Genomic DNA, 14,800 nt, shown 5'->3' with positions numbered 1-14,800 from the left:
CACAAGTAAAACATAAAATCTATACAGATAGGCCATCTTCATTGTTTTGTTGCTCTTACATGTGAATTTACTGAATTGAATAACAAAATTATCATCCATTACTACAGCATGAAATACAACTTACCTCTAAGTTGATCAAAAATATTGAAGTGAAGAAAATTCAATAATTTCTAATGTAATATGTCTGGAACTATTGCGGATAATTGTGCCTGGACTCCTGAGTTTCTCTCAAACTCTCTGTGAGGTTCAAAGCTGACCACATCATCTGCAGCGGCCCCTCCCTTCACTGCCACTGTTATTGTGATGTAACAAAATACTATTAAGCACACTTTTACTGACCAAAAACTGAAACCAAGCACAACATAACATACACTATTATTGTTTTACCTACCTGTTATTGTTAAATCTGATTATTTTTCATTTGTGAGCGTGACTAGAGATGTGTTCTCAATCTCAACATGCAAATCACCCTGAAACCATTCAAATGTCTCTGGGCTGAACATTTGTTTGAAGTTGTTGTGTGAGAGGCGACTACCGGTAGTAAATCTCTTTCAGGAACAGATAAAGCACTTCAGCAAACCACTATTTATAATGTTTTACTCCAAACTGCACCGACTGATTAAGGGAAAGCTTGACAAACCAGTTGGAAGTTAAAAGAGGATAAAAGCAGGGACTCCTGGAATTCCATTCATAGAGCAATTACAAATAATACTCACACTAGTTATAACATCAACATCTTCAGTTCAGGTCAGCGTTATAATCTGGCAATTTGCTCTTGTTAAAAGTGCAGAAACAAGACAACTTGTACTTCAGATACTAAAGAACAAGAACTTTAATATGCATAAAACAATAGATAGCCTTTAATATTTGGTTGTCATAAGGGCAGATTATTCCCTATAAGAGTTTTGACCCAGTGAAATGCTCCATTCGTTCTCTTTTAGCTGAACAAACCCGTTAGTGTTTGTTGTAGAGAGAAGTCGCCTACATTTGCTCCAATTGTATTACACGTTCAAAGTTCAAGTGCTAAAGTGCAACGTGTTTACTTCCCGCACATACATTATCAACCCATCACTCGTCATTTGAGTAGTGGCTTGACTGAAACAGGTTTAAGTGAATGAGTGCTACACGTTATCCCGGCGGACATCCTAAGGAAAACGCAACGAGGCAGACGGGCTGGACGTAAACTCCGAGAGAAGAGAGGGACAAACAGGAAGTCGGTTCCCGCCGTAGTCATGGGTAACGTGAAGTCCCTTCAAAATAAAATGACGGAAATAGCGAGCCTCATGCGGTCCCAGAGGATTTATAGGGACAGCAGCGTCTTGATTTTCACAGAGACCTGGTTAACAGCAGAAATGCCAGACTCTATTGTAGGTTTGGACAATTTTCATCTGCTGCGGGCGGACAGAACGAGAGAATGCTTGAAGAAAAGAGGTGGAGGTCTGGCGGTGTATGTGAACACGAGCTGGTCCAAACCAGAACACTGCACAGTGAAGGAGCAGCTATGTAACAAGGATATTGAACTATTGGCTATTGGCATGAGGCCATATTATCTGCCCCGGGAGTTCTCACATGTGATTTTGATCGCAGTCTATGTGGCCCCGTCTGCCAATGCTGAAGATGCTTGTGAAGCACTGCTCTCCTGCACTTGTAGGCTGCAAACACAGCATCCACAGGCTCTCTTCCTCATCTCTGGTGACTTTAACCACGCTTCTCCCTCTTCTGTTCTACCAACATACACCCAGTATGTTACCTGCCCCACCAGAGAGAATAGAACATTGGACTTGTTTTTTGCCAACACCAAGGAGGCTTATTCTTCTTCCCCCCTCCCTCCCCTGGGCAGCTCGGACCACAACCTTGTACATCTGAGGCCTGTGTATGAACCCATCGTGCGCAGGCAGCCTGTGGTGTCCCGTGAGGTGAGGATGTGGTCTGCTGAGAGCGAGGAGGCTCTGAGGGACTGCTTCAGCACCACTGTCTGGACTGAGCTTTATGACCCACATGGGGAGGACATCAACACCATCACAGAGTGCATCACGGACTACATCAACTTCTGTTTTGAGAACATTGTTCCCTCCCGGACGGTGCGGTGTTTTCCAAACAACAAGCCATGGATTAACCGTGAACTGAAGGCTCTGTTGAAGGAGAAGAAGAGAGCCTTCAGGTCAGGGAACAAGTAGGAGCTGAGGACTGTGCAGAAGGAGCTGAGGAGGAAGATCAGGCAGGCTGAGGCCGGCTACAAGAGGAGGATGGAGGAGCAGCTGCAGCAGAAGAACATTCAGGGGGTGTGGAGGAGCCTGAAAACCATCTCGGGCTTCAAAATCCCCCCTGCCCAGACAGAGGGGGATCTACAGTGGGTGAATGATTTAAATGCTCACTTCTTGAGGTTTGATCGGTCACCCGCCCCTCCCCCTGCACAGCTGCATGCTCCCTCTTCCACAGCTGGACAATCTCTTCGCTTATCTGCCCCGGACCATCAGCTCCCCACTTCGCCTGGACTCACCCATCCCCCCAGCACACGGTCCCCCTGCCAACCACTGACTGTCACAGCAGCACAGGTGAGGAGTGAGCTGAAGAGGATTAAAGTGAGGAAGGCAGCAGGACCTGATGGCATCAGCCCCAGGCTCCTTAAGTCCTGCGCAGATGAACTGTGTGGAGTGATGGAGCATGTCTTCAACATGAGCCTGAAGCTGAGGGTGGTACCACAGGTCTGGAAGACCTCCTGTCTGGTACCTGTGCCTAAGACACCGCGCCCCAAAGACCTCAACAGCTTCAGGCCAGTGGCTCTCACGTCCCACCTGATGAAGACACTGGAGCGGCTAGTCCTGGACCACCTCCGCTCCACCGTGAGCTCAGCCATGGACCCGCTGCAGTTTGCATATCGGTCTGGCATCGGAGTGGAGGACGCCGTCATCTCCCTGCTGCACCGCTCTTTCTCTCACCTGGAAAAGCCTGGCAGCTCTGTGAGGATTCTGTTCTTCGATCTTTCCAGCGCCTTCAACACCATCCAGCCGCTGCTCCTGAGGGACAAGCTGGAGACGGCTGGTGTGGAGTATGACCTGGCAGAGTGGATCCTGGACTACCTCACAGACCGACCCCAGTTTGTGAGAGCCCGGAACTGTGTGTCTGACACTCGGACCTGCAGTGTGGGGGCGCCCCAGGGCACTGTCCTCGCGCCCTTTCTCTTCACCCTTTACACTGCAGACTTCAGACATGACACGGACAGCTGTGTCCTGCAGAAGTTCTCTGACGACTCTGCCATCATCGGACTCATCACGGACGACGATGACGCGGAGTACAGAGGACTGGCGCAGGACTTTGTGGACTGGTGTCAGCGGAACCACCTCCTCATCAACGCGGGGAAGACCAAGGAGATGGTGGTGGATTTCCGCAGACGCCACCCCACTGCCCCCTCACCAGTGAACATCCAGGGACGGGACATTGAGAGAGTGGACTCATACAAGTACATGGGTGTTCATCTGAACCACAAACTGGACTGGACTCATAACACAGACGCACTGTACAGGAAGAGCCAGAGTCGGCTCTACCTCCTGAGGAGACTCAGGTCTTTTGGAGTGACAGGGCTACTCCTGAAGACCTTCTACGACTCTGTGGTGGCATCGGCCCTCCTGTACGGTGTGGCCTGCTGGAGCAGCAGCATCACAGAGAGGGAGAGGAAGAGGCTGGACAGAGTCATCAAGAAGTCCAGCTCCGTCCTGGGCTGTGCTCTGGACTCGGTGCAGGAGGTGGGGGACAGGAGGGTCCTGGCTAGATTCACATCTATGCTGGACCATGAGTGTCACCCCCTGCAGGACACTCTCTCCGCTCTGGAGAGCAGCTTCAGTGAGAGACTGATCCACCCTCGATGTGTGAAGGAAAGGTTCCGTAGGTCTTTCCTTCCTGCTGCTGTCAGACTTTATAACAAAAACTGTTAGTACTGAACACTCGCAATACTGACCTAACCTAATACTGATGTGCAATTCTGTCATATGTGCAATTGCTGTTGAAATTCATGTGCAATTCATGTGCAATTACTGTGAAATTCATGTGCAATCTATGTGCTGTCGTGACACATATTCATGTGCAATTACTGTCGGGATCACATGCAATGGTATTTATTTATTTATTCATTTGTCTATGGGAGTTTTTATTTATTTATAGGAGATCTTCTGCTGAAAGTGTTTTTCAGACTTCCTATGGGTTATCTGTTCTGTTCTTCTGTATCTACCTCTGTATCTACCTGCGTTGCACCAATGAAATTTCCCCATGTGGGACAATAAAGGAATATCTTATCTTATCTTATAATATTCAAATTACTGTCACAGCTCATCAATAAACTTGCCCTTTTCTCATTTTGAACTACAATTGCCTACACTGTTATGTAAATTGTGATATTTCACTCAAAAAACCCACATACATATCTATTACATTACATTCTACTTCTGAGTAAACCCATGGCAATTCTGAGTGAATTGTCACAGCTGAGCACATGCAGGAAATAGGTGACGAAAGAAAACCTTCAACTGCCTCTAAAATAGGAAGCTCTCACAGAGTGGTGTGAGAGCTGCATCCTCCATTGCACCTTAAGCGTGTCCACTGTCGGCAAACGGTGACAAAAAGATTCATCACCATCATCATCCAAACAGTATCTTAGGGTAAGTCAACTCTGCTGATTTCCATGTAAACTAATACATGTGGTTGGACAGTTAAAGTAGCAGGAAGTGCATACACCTACAGTAATTTCACGTTTAGCATCATGGGTAATGAGGCTGTATTACTGTTAACGTTCAATGGCATTTACAGATCACAACGAAGATGCAAGATACATTTCTGCAAGTGCTCGTAGTCGCTCTGGGCCTCCTGATGTATCCCAACAGTGACCACGATGTCGTTGATTGGGATCAAGCCTTAGTGACGTCTGGGATGCAAGACCGTGAGCAGAAGCTGTCGACGGAAGAACAGAAACTCAACCAGGAAATAGCAGCGGGTGATTTCCAAAGTCTGCAAGAAGAGAAGAAAACAGCACAAGCCTTATTTTTGGAGACTCATTTGGAGAATTCAGACCTGCCACTAACGACGACAAGAGGTCAAGCAGATACTGAAACATGGTCTTACCAAGATAATAACTCTAAAATTGTGCCAAGTATGAAATCAACTGAAAAACAAAATCACAGTAAAGAAACCCCCGCAGAATCTATCTTGAACAGCGATTACTTTTGGATTATCTGGAAAACATTCTCAATCGTTTCATTCATCCATTTTTTGTGGAAATGTAGAAGAAATTCCCATCTGGAATCAAACGGAGCTAAAACCATCTCAAGGGCAAATGCAGCTGAATATTTGAGCGTAGATAGCACCACTTTGCAGATGTTTTATTCTCAGTGTGTACAATCAGGCTATAATAAGAAGCATAGAGAAGAGGAGTTTTTAGATGGATTTGTAGGTGATCTACTCGAATCCATGAAGAATGTTTGCGGCGACAGCATGGCAATAGGTACAGCAGCTTTTGAAGACGCGCAGGTCGTCGTTCCCCTCACTCCGCCCGAGCCGTATACTTTTAATTGTTCGTACAGTAACAAAGCAGATGATGTGTTGCTGGATATGCAAATGTGTGGGCAGATAGAGCTTAGGAAAAATGCACAAATTCAATATTGCTGCCCATGCCAGACCTCGGGAGCGGCAGATGATGTGGTGTGTCTTCTTCACAATGAGAGGCACACGATTAAGCAAAGTGTTGATTTTGAAGAACAGTTGTGCAAAAAAGGTTCGAAATATCTGTCAAAAGCAGAAGTGGGCAAGTGGTTCCAGAGCAAGTTGAGGCAAGCATGGTCACTTATCGCATTCAAGTACGAGTTTGAGGTCTGCATTAATAACTCTAACATTCCCGGGGCAGTGATCGTTCGCTTTAGAAGTGGTGAAAAAATGCATTTCACCATGAGTCCAGTTATTAGATTTGACAGTCAGTCGTATTTCTTCATCACAAGATGTTCTCCAAAAACCTTGGACACTTCCTGGTCTCTGTCACTGTCCAAATATGAAGATACTTTCTTGCATCAGATGGCCAAGGTTTTGCCTGACAACTCCTGTCATATTCAAATTCTACAAATTGCTCTTTTTCTACACAAGAAGCAGGCAATGTTCACGGGAAGCAGTGCCCTCAAGGATTTGCATTTCAAAACCGGTCTGATGCATCTGTTGTTGACCAAGGCACCGTCCGAGTGGAGACCTTCCCTTTTAGCAAATAGACTAAAAGACTTACTGGACTTCATGATGTACAGCCTAAAAACAAAGCATCTCATCCATGTCCTGATTGGAAATCTTAGAGCTACAGAGATTGTCCAACTCCCAGCAGATTTAGTGAAGTCAAACCCTGTGAATCTCTTCCATCCTTTAGTGGTGCACAGGTGTATCCATCAAAATGCTTTGATGCATTTTGTAGAATTGCTAAAAAATGCTCAGATTTTAATAAATGATTACCTAGGCAAGCCAAGGAGACCCAGTGAACAGTCCAAATAGAAGTTTAAAAAAAAAATTAACACATGTGAGCAGTTCTCAAAGTGAGCCAGTTCTGGTATGCCCTCAGTGTCCTCTGGGAATATCTTTTTGGGGGTCATCCTTTGGGTATAAACAAACTTTTATCCAACCCCAATTTTATCCAGATTTAATGGTTCAGATAATTCGTTTTATCCAAATATTTGAGGTGATACTTCAAAACTGAGCGACTGCCCTAGAGGAAAGATTTTTTTTTTAGTTTAAATATAGAAGGTCTGGTTAGTTTTTTTGTTAAAGGGCACTGAATTTCAGCCTTTACCATTATGCATGTCTGTGTAAGAGAAAGTTAATGTGAATTAAAATAAACTTTGGTGCATAAAGTACAAAATGAAACAAGACTGTTTAAATTGCTACAACACATTTAATAGTCATCCCATCCTTTCTCCGTGGTAATGTCTTCCTTGAAACCAAAGTTGGCATCAAGTGGTTTAATCGTCAAGTCATCCTCAAAGTCCACTTTCCATGGCTGACTGGTGACCATTTTGCTTTTGGCTGATGAAATATACAAAGTCAGTTCAAAACATAAATTTTTGATATATGAAAACAGGAAATATTACCTCTGCTCCGCAGCAGCGGCGAGCACGTGGAGTCACAGCAAGAGCACACCGTATCATCTCCGTACAACTCATCCCACCTAATTTATAAAAAAAAAAAAAAAAAAAAAAAATTATGTGCCAAATTTGAAGTTTTTTTTTTTTATTCATCAAAACTCACATTTGGGTGCCTTGATTGTAATTGCAAGCCTTGAGACCATCATTTGGAGGTTGTGCTCCCACAGATACATCACAGTGCATGTAGAGTTGCTACAAGAGATTTTTTTAAAGTCAAACATTTCACTGCCAGCGTTTGTTCATAGGCCCTCCATATATGGTTTACCTTTGTGCCTGAAGTAGATGCCAGTTCGGTTAAAATGAAAGCATTTATTGTAAATTTCTGAATCATCTTTGACGAGCCAGTGAGGAACTTTGACTCTACAGACTTTTTACCATCCACCATGCAGCTGTTAAAGAAAAGCATATGAAAGCCCCTGAAGTGAACTTCCACAGGACTGCAAACACTTACCCGTAATTATCTATGATCGTGTATTTAGGACTTGAAGGAACAATGGAGGACGTTATGAAGCACTTGTTGATATAGATCCTTTCATCTGCAGCCGCTGGTGTGCCATCAGCAAGTTTAGCTGCAAAGAAGACGCCCTCTCCCATGACATATGGCCTGGTCATCACATTGCCCAATTCTAAAAAGGAAAAGTAGGAATACAAGTTTCAGTGTGCCTTTAAAAAAAATAAATAAATAAATAAAAAAAAAAAGTTAAAAACCTTACATTACACATGTTCTCACCCCACATTTCATAGCCAAAACCACAAATCGTTTATAGATTATCCAATAATACTTGCCATCTTGAGGTACGAGTAGAATGGGACGTTTCCTTCTAAGGGATTTAAACAAAGTTCCTCTCAGTAGCTTTGGGCGTAAACCAACCTTGTAGGAGTGAAGTAACCTGCAAATGATAGTGTCACAACTAGTACAGAGACGTAAAAGTTTGCTTATAACCAACGGCACTTACCTTTGATAGTTGCATTGAACAGGAACATCAAAAAGCAGGTCTCTTACAACTGGTGTGGTTGGCAGATAGTGAACAACATTTTTTATGGTCAGATGATCCACATTGCTCTGAAAAACATGCATGCTTAGACCAGACTATGGATATGACAAATATAATTAATGAAACACACAAACCTCTTTGATGAAATCACAGTCTGACGTCAGCAAGTACAGGAAGTAATAATGAGTTGGAGTGGCTTGGTTCACAGCACAAGAGCCCAATTTTAAATATTTGTATGCGTCTGAAGTCTTAAAGACATCTCTTCTAATTCTCACATATATTCTGTCAATGTGGCACAGCATTTCAAGTACCTTAGGTTGGGTGGACTCTGTGGGAGGCACAGTACTAGTAGGAAACAATAAAGGCATAACTGAATTCGGCAATGGCCTTACACCAGTTTCAGGCTTGAAATGGTCTTTCTGATCTATGGCTGAGGACGCTACAACAAAGTCTGGAAGCATTCTAAAATCAGGCAGTACATGACTTTTGAAAGCTTTAGGCAATGGTTCAGATGACCCTTTCCTGGTCAGTTTTGACATATTGTCCCATTCTATTTCTGCATTCTTGTTAAATTCTTGCCCTTTACAACTAGCAAGAGCACAACCTATCACTAAAATTCTGGCAAGACAGAAAGACATTCTCTGAACCTGTTAGTAAAAAAAAAACCCTGCGTCCAAAAGTCAAGTCAAACCTTTTATTTAATTTGAGGCATGCAGTTGACAGCTGTTGCAAATCCTAATCAAATACAACCAATCCGATAAGACATAGTAGTGACGTATCTAGTGACTGGACGAAGTATTTGTGTATGATGCAAAAAACTTTACACATCTTTTAAAATGAAAAAACAATGTATACATTTATATCTCTATATATATATAGATTTATATATACATATATGTAAAACATAAGAAATATAATTTTTTTTCTTCCGGAAGTTACGTCGTTTAGGGTGCCAGGACCAGGAAGTACCACCACACTTCGCACAACGAACGGTTTTATTCACTCAGTTATGGTTTTCATATGAATATATTCTGATCAATACTTTGCGAAGTTTTTAGCTGATGAATTCCGTATACTATGGTGCCACTTGCTTTGTCTTATCATAGCGGCATTGTTACTATCACGATGTGCGTCTCCCGCCTGCCAAACAAACAGCTAGCATTAGTACGCTAGTAGCATCTGGGGGTTTAGATTTTTTTTTCTGTCATGGAAATATTGCGAGCTTCGTTGTCTATGTATATTATAATTATTGTGATTGGATCAAAATAGTGACATTTTAACTGTAGATATTCACAATAAGTTAAGATAATAGTTAGTAGTGAGTGTGTAGCTAACATCAGCCTCACCCAGTTTAAGCATTTGTTGGGAGATTTTGTACACATTTGCGCGTCTATATTGAGCTGTCAGAGCTCTCAGAAAATTGGATCCAATGCGTGGGATCATGGGGACTCAAAGTAGTCCTGTCAAGAGCTACGATTATCTCCTGAAGTTCTTATTGGTGGGAGACAGCGATGTTGGCAAAGGTGAAATCCTGGACAGTTTACAAGATGGATCTGTGGAATCGCCATATGCCTACAGCAGCGGTATGTACAGTTTTTTATCACCAGATTCCCACAATATGTCTGCAAAAAAATGCCCAACAGTTATGTAATTTCATTCCCAGGTATAGATTACAAAACCACCACCATCCTGCTTGATGGAAGACGAGTAAAATTAGAGCTCTGGTGAGTATCTACTTAAGCCTAATGTTATTGTTTGCCAAAAGGTCATTATAAACTGATTTAATGGAGTGAATTTACTTCTCAGGGATACATCTGGGCAAGGAAGATTCTGCACCATTTTTAGATCATACTCCCGTGGGGCACAAGTGAGTTGAATTGCTTCCCATTGCCCGAGTTACAGATGACTTCTTTATGACCGCTTGATTTTGTGATGCGGTTAGACTATCTGGATTGGGGACCATGTCTCCTGAGAGAGGATTGTGATCATATTCTAGATAAGATTGAAAATCCTTAAACAAGCTATAAACCTGTTAACATTTGTGCTTTTAACATAGGGAATTCTGCTTGTGTATGATATCACAAACGAATGGTCTTTTGGTGGCATTGACCGATGGATCCGGGAAATTGATGAAGTAATTATGTAATTCTATTTTTAAAAACTTAGAATAGTGTTCTTGTTCAACCCTTAGCCTAAGTTTGGTTCTTCTTCTTTGTCCATCAGCATGCCCCCGGTGTACCAAGGATTCTGGTAGGGAACCGCCTCCATCTGGCTTTCAAACGCCAAGTTCCAACAGAGCAGGCTCGAGCCTATGCCGAAAAGAACAGTATGACCTTTTTTGAGGTCAGTCCACTGTGTAATTTCAACGTCATCGAGTCCTTCACAGAACTTTCACGGATAGTGCTTATGAGGCATGGGATGGAGAAATTCTGGAAACCTAACAGAGGTGAGCCCATTATTACAATTACTGTGTTATAATTTGTATGGTTGTTTTCACACTAGCGCTGGTCAGGTCTGCCGTTGGTCTCAAGGTGACTCCTGCCGACCAGCCAGTCCCTCCCACATTATGTTAAAATGTGGAAGGGTCTGGATTTGGACCATTGGGGGGCGCCAAAGAAACGGTAATTTGTCACGTGTCTCTCAAATGTGGAAGAAATCTCTGTAAATCTGAGCTAAATGAAGTCATAGATTTTGTTCTGAATGTTCCGAGTTTAGTGCGTCGCTTGTTGACTCGGCAGAAGTGGGTAACGTTTCTCAGTCTGTGTTATTCTTATTCTTTCCTCGTAAGCCACCATGGTCCCTTTGGAAATTGGAGCGACTGGGTTGGATCCCAGACCCTCACGGTTTTGTAAAGTAGTCTGTCTAAACGTGTCGGGAATGGCTGATCAGGCAAGCGCTCAAGAGCAACTCGAGTGAAGTCTGATAGTGGCCTCAGTCCAACCCACTTTCACCGTGCAGTTCTCAAGTTTGACAACTTGTATCAGTATATCTGTTATGGATGGATACATTATAGGTGTTGTATTTTTGAGAAATTAGGCCCATTGCAATTAATAATAAGGGAGATTATTGAAATAGTTGTCAACTTCTCAAATAAATGTTTTCTGAAGTATACACCTACTCATGAGCATGCCATGTGCTGAGAGAAGAGTTTTTTATGACACTGACCATGCAGTAATTACCTGAAAATGCAAAATGTGCACATTTAAATGAAAAAACATGTTTTTTTTAATAAATTCTTCTCTTTAGCTTCATCTTTTACATTGGTCTTCCTTGTTGACAGTCGATGTAGCCTCAAATACAAGACCAAAAAAGCATGTTAATTTGCACAGTTGCTCAAAAAGGAGCAGGAATAAAACTTCTTGGTCAAATTAAGTAAAAATCTATTTCACAGGCCTTTCAATACCTAATTCATAACTCAAAACTAAAATTTCTTTTGAATGGTAAAAAGTCCTCAAACTTGCATCATAACACAAAGGTGTGTGACTCAAAAATCCCTTGTGTTTTTTATTTGTACTTGGACTTAAAATTACAATTTTTGTGTGTGTTTTTGAATGCAGTACTTACACCTGGTCATTGTAAATTGGAATGGGTTGGAACCATATATATTTTTTTCACTCTATGGTCTTTGTTTGTTCCCGGTTCTAATTATAACATCCAGAGAGGTTGATTGAGAAGTGGTTCTCAAGTAACCTACATGAATGAATAAAGGTTAAAAAATAAAAATTCAAAATGCATACATATTTACAGTATATAAAGCATTGCTCATACATAGTTGTAATATATTCTTCATTGTTTTACTTGTATTGTCTAAAAATGAGTCTTGAGCCTGCTTGAGTTCACAAACACCCATAAGACCCATGCCTGCCTAATTGTTTTCATGTCTTTGTTTTGCAGTTTTCAGCCTTCAAGATCTGTGCTGCCGCTCTATTGTGTCATGTACACCGGTGCATCTCATAGATAAGCTGCCTCTCCCTGTGGCGATCAAATCCCACCTGAAGTCCTTCTCAATGGCCAATGGCATGAATGCAGTCATGATGCATGGACGCTCTTACTCTGTGGCCAACAGCGCATCATCAGGGGGCAGTTCAAGCAAAGGCAACAGTTTAAAACGCTCCAAATCTTTCAGACCTCCACAGAGTCCACCAAAGAACTCTTCTTCATCATCCAAGGGAAATTGCAAGATTTCATAGGCAAACACACATACATAGTCTTTATTTGGTCCGTATCAACAGCATTATTGTTGTAGCCCTTAAAAGGCCACCAGGCAAGAGCCAGAAACATTAGCAGCCGCCTGTATGACAGTGTTCAGCTCGCTGGTGCCATCTTGTGGATGCCTTTTTTGCTCGTAGTCTCTATAAAGAGGCCCCTGTGATCAGATCTGATGTCTCTGGGTGGGAAACCTGTGTGATAACACTACATGGAAGGACAAGCTAGCTTTTTATTGTATATATGTATATGCTGGTGGAATGTATTTTGTGTGGGATCATTGTCTTGTGGTATGGGAAAATGTTTACTTTTTGATAGGAATTCAGAGTTTTTTTTATTCTAAGCGTAACAAAAGTGAAATTGTGATTTCTTCTTTGATTCTTGAAAATGATCTGTATAAATAATGCATTCCAGTCTGAAGGATCATCCGGAAAACTTAATATTCAATAGTATACATACTTTGCATCCCACATTAATTAGGGCAACATTTTACATGACCTTTTTGTGTTTGATGGGTGCTTGGACAGTGAGTGAGTGCTTGTATACTTATTATTCAAGATATGTACATTTTGTATTTATGAATGTAACTTTATACTCATCTTGTAAGTGACCTGAGGTTATAGATGGGATTAAAATGGTATGGTAAAGAAAGTCAACTATTATTGTACAATCAAGTGTTATTATATATATTTGCTTTTATTGCTGCTTCTAGTCTTTTCCACAATATACCAAAATTGAAATAACTTGTGAAGCATATTGGTGTAGACCCTCCTTCTTCGTTCTTTCTTCTATTCATTTTCTACCGCTTGTTCCCGTTAGGTGCTGCGGGTGACTGGAGCCTATCCCACTGACCTGGCCTTAGGTTCACCCTGGACAGGGGCCAACAGGGTTCTTCAAGTGTTCCATCATTGAAAAAGATTCAAGTGTGGTCATCTACACACTGTTTTGAAAAAAACAAACAAGACGTTTTGTTCATTCTAAATCTCTTTACCTGGTGTGAGAACTAGATATTTATCCTCTGTGCTGCGTAAGCCCAACCCACTGGGTGGCACTTCCAGATAATGGGCTAATATCAGTAGGATAAATATCTAGTTCTCAGACTAGTTCCGCAGATTGAGAATGGCCTTTGCATGAAACATCTCTTTTTTTTTTTTTCAAAAGGAACCTTATGACTACACTTTGATATGTTTATGATAAAACATATTCACAATGTTATAACTGCTTACATTGCCTCAGTTTGTCGTCTACTTATAACCTCTGATTATGTACCAGTAATGGGCCCAAAAAAGGCCTAAAATTAAAACAGGAGCAGACAGCTGTCCTCATTTTAAATTGTCTTACGCAAGGCACCACAATAAAGAGCAAAACTACATCTTCGTTTTTCATATTTTGATCTGAACTTCCATCAAGGTCACCGTGGGAATTGTAGAAGAGCTGTGTTGTCTTTGTCCTGTCCGGTGCGGGTTAGTACCAGTGGGGGTGCTGAATTGATTAGTTTCTCTCTGGGCTTTGGGCACTTTTGGACACCCGGGACGCATGAATGCAGCTCGGTCAAAAGTCATTTAAAGGTTGTGAGGTCACTTCCAATGAAAAGATGTGGGAGCGGATTCTCATCGCCTCAAAGCAGCGTCGGGACAATGAAGTTTTGCACACTATTGAAAATGTGGTACTTTATGTGTTCCCACCTGACCGCGGCATCTCCGAGCTACGTGTGACTAAGGGACTAGGGGACTAAGGGACGTGGTAAAGGAGCGACGTCTAGACAAGAAAGGCGTAAACAACATTTTGTAAGACGTGTTTCGACACGCCCCGCGGTGACTTTAACAAGTGCTACTCGTTCCTGGTCAGTTTTACATTCTTGAGGAACTAGGCATTCTGTAATGAGATATCCCCGTACACAGTGTCTTTTAAAAAATATTGTATTTATTTTTAAAGAAAGAAAAGCACCATATGACCCTTCAAACGTGTATCTTGCATCTGTGTAGTGGCTCTGGACATTAGAAGTGATGTTTTCACCTGGACGCGCAGTTGTGGGGCGGCTGTGTACAACTGGCGCGCCTTTTCTTTTGATGTTTTTACTATGTTTGTCCAGTTGCCGAGTGCACGGTGCCGCTTCGTCAAAGTTTCAGCCTCTGGCCGGGCATGGGGGCGGTCAGTTAGAGGGCTGCCCTTTCATTCAGTGAAAGGCTGCTGTTGCGCCCCTCGCTCTCATTGTGGACTCTCGCTCCAGTCTGCAGCCCAGAGAGGAGCCAAACCACAGGAACCAGTTTGGGACATAACAATTATCTAAAGCACCTGTGTTTTGTAATCTATTCAATTAGAGCTCCTGCACGCGGCAGGCGCGAGACCTCGACTGGACTCACATTCTCTGTGCGCACTACAGACGATTTGATCCATTACGCTGAAGTTGGGCTCTATATTACAACGTTGTGGTTTTTT

At 42.4% G+C, this 14,800-nt stretch overlaps 3 protein-coding genes across 3 annotated transcripts; 2 read left to right on the top strand and 1 right to left on the bottom strand.

The window, feature by feature from the left end:
- The first annotated feature begins 4,805 nt into the window (after positions 1-4,805).
- On the top strand, positions 4,806-6,528 carry LOC140377621 (inositol 1,4,5-trisphosphate receptor-interacting protein-like). Its single transcript, XM_072463100.1, has one exon. It carries the CDS (start codon positions 4,813-4,815, stop codon positions 6,511-6,513), a length of 1,701 nt encoding a protein of 566 aa, XP_072319201.1. The 5' UTR covers positions 4,806-4,812; the 3' UTR covers positions 6,514-6,528.
- Positions 6,529-6,910: 382 nt separating this feature from the next.
- Positions 6,911-8,809, bottom strand: zp3c (zona pellucida glycoprotein 3c). The gene is made up of 8 exons (XM_072463611.1): positions 8,290-8,809; positions 8,117-8,223; positions 7,947-8,050; positions 7,612-7,786; positions 7,426-7,549; positions 7,264-7,352; positions 7,107-7,183; positions 6,911-7,041 (listed from the first exon to the last, which is right to left on the bottom strand). Exons 1-8 carry the CDS (start codon positions 8,791-8,793, stop codon positions 6,911-6,913), a joined length of 1,311 nt encoding a protein of 436 aa, XP_072319712.1. The 5' UTR covers positions 8,794-8,809.
- Positions 8,810-9,480: 671 nt separating this feature from the next.
- Positions 9,481-13,017, top strand: LOC140377844 (ras-related protein Rab-40C-like). Its single transcript, XM_072463452.1, has 6 exons — positions 9,481-9,738; positions 9,819-9,879; positions 9,962-10,022; positions 10,212-10,289; positions 10,379-10,601; positions 12,050-13,017. Exons 1-6 carry the CDS (start codon positions 9,585-9,587, stop codon positions 12,343-12,345), a joined length of 873 nt encoding a protein of 290 aa, XP_072319553.1. The 5' UTR covers positions 9,481-9,584; the 3' UTR covers positions 12,346-13,017.
- Positions 13,018-14,800: the final 1,783 nt, after the last annotated feature.

This window comes from Eucyclogobius newberryi, unplaced genomic scaffold (genome assembly GCF_026437365.1).
Source record: "Eucyclogobius newberryi isolate DKJ021-1_F unplaced genomic scaffold, fEucNew1.0.hap1 SCAF_4, whole genome shotgun sequence".
NCBI classification, from domain to species: domain Eukaryota; kingdom Metazoa; phylum Chordata; class Actinopteri; order Gobiiformes; family Gobiidae; genus Eucyclogobius; species Eucyclogobius newberryi.
This window is presented reverse-complemented; position numbering and strand designations above follow the sequence as displayed.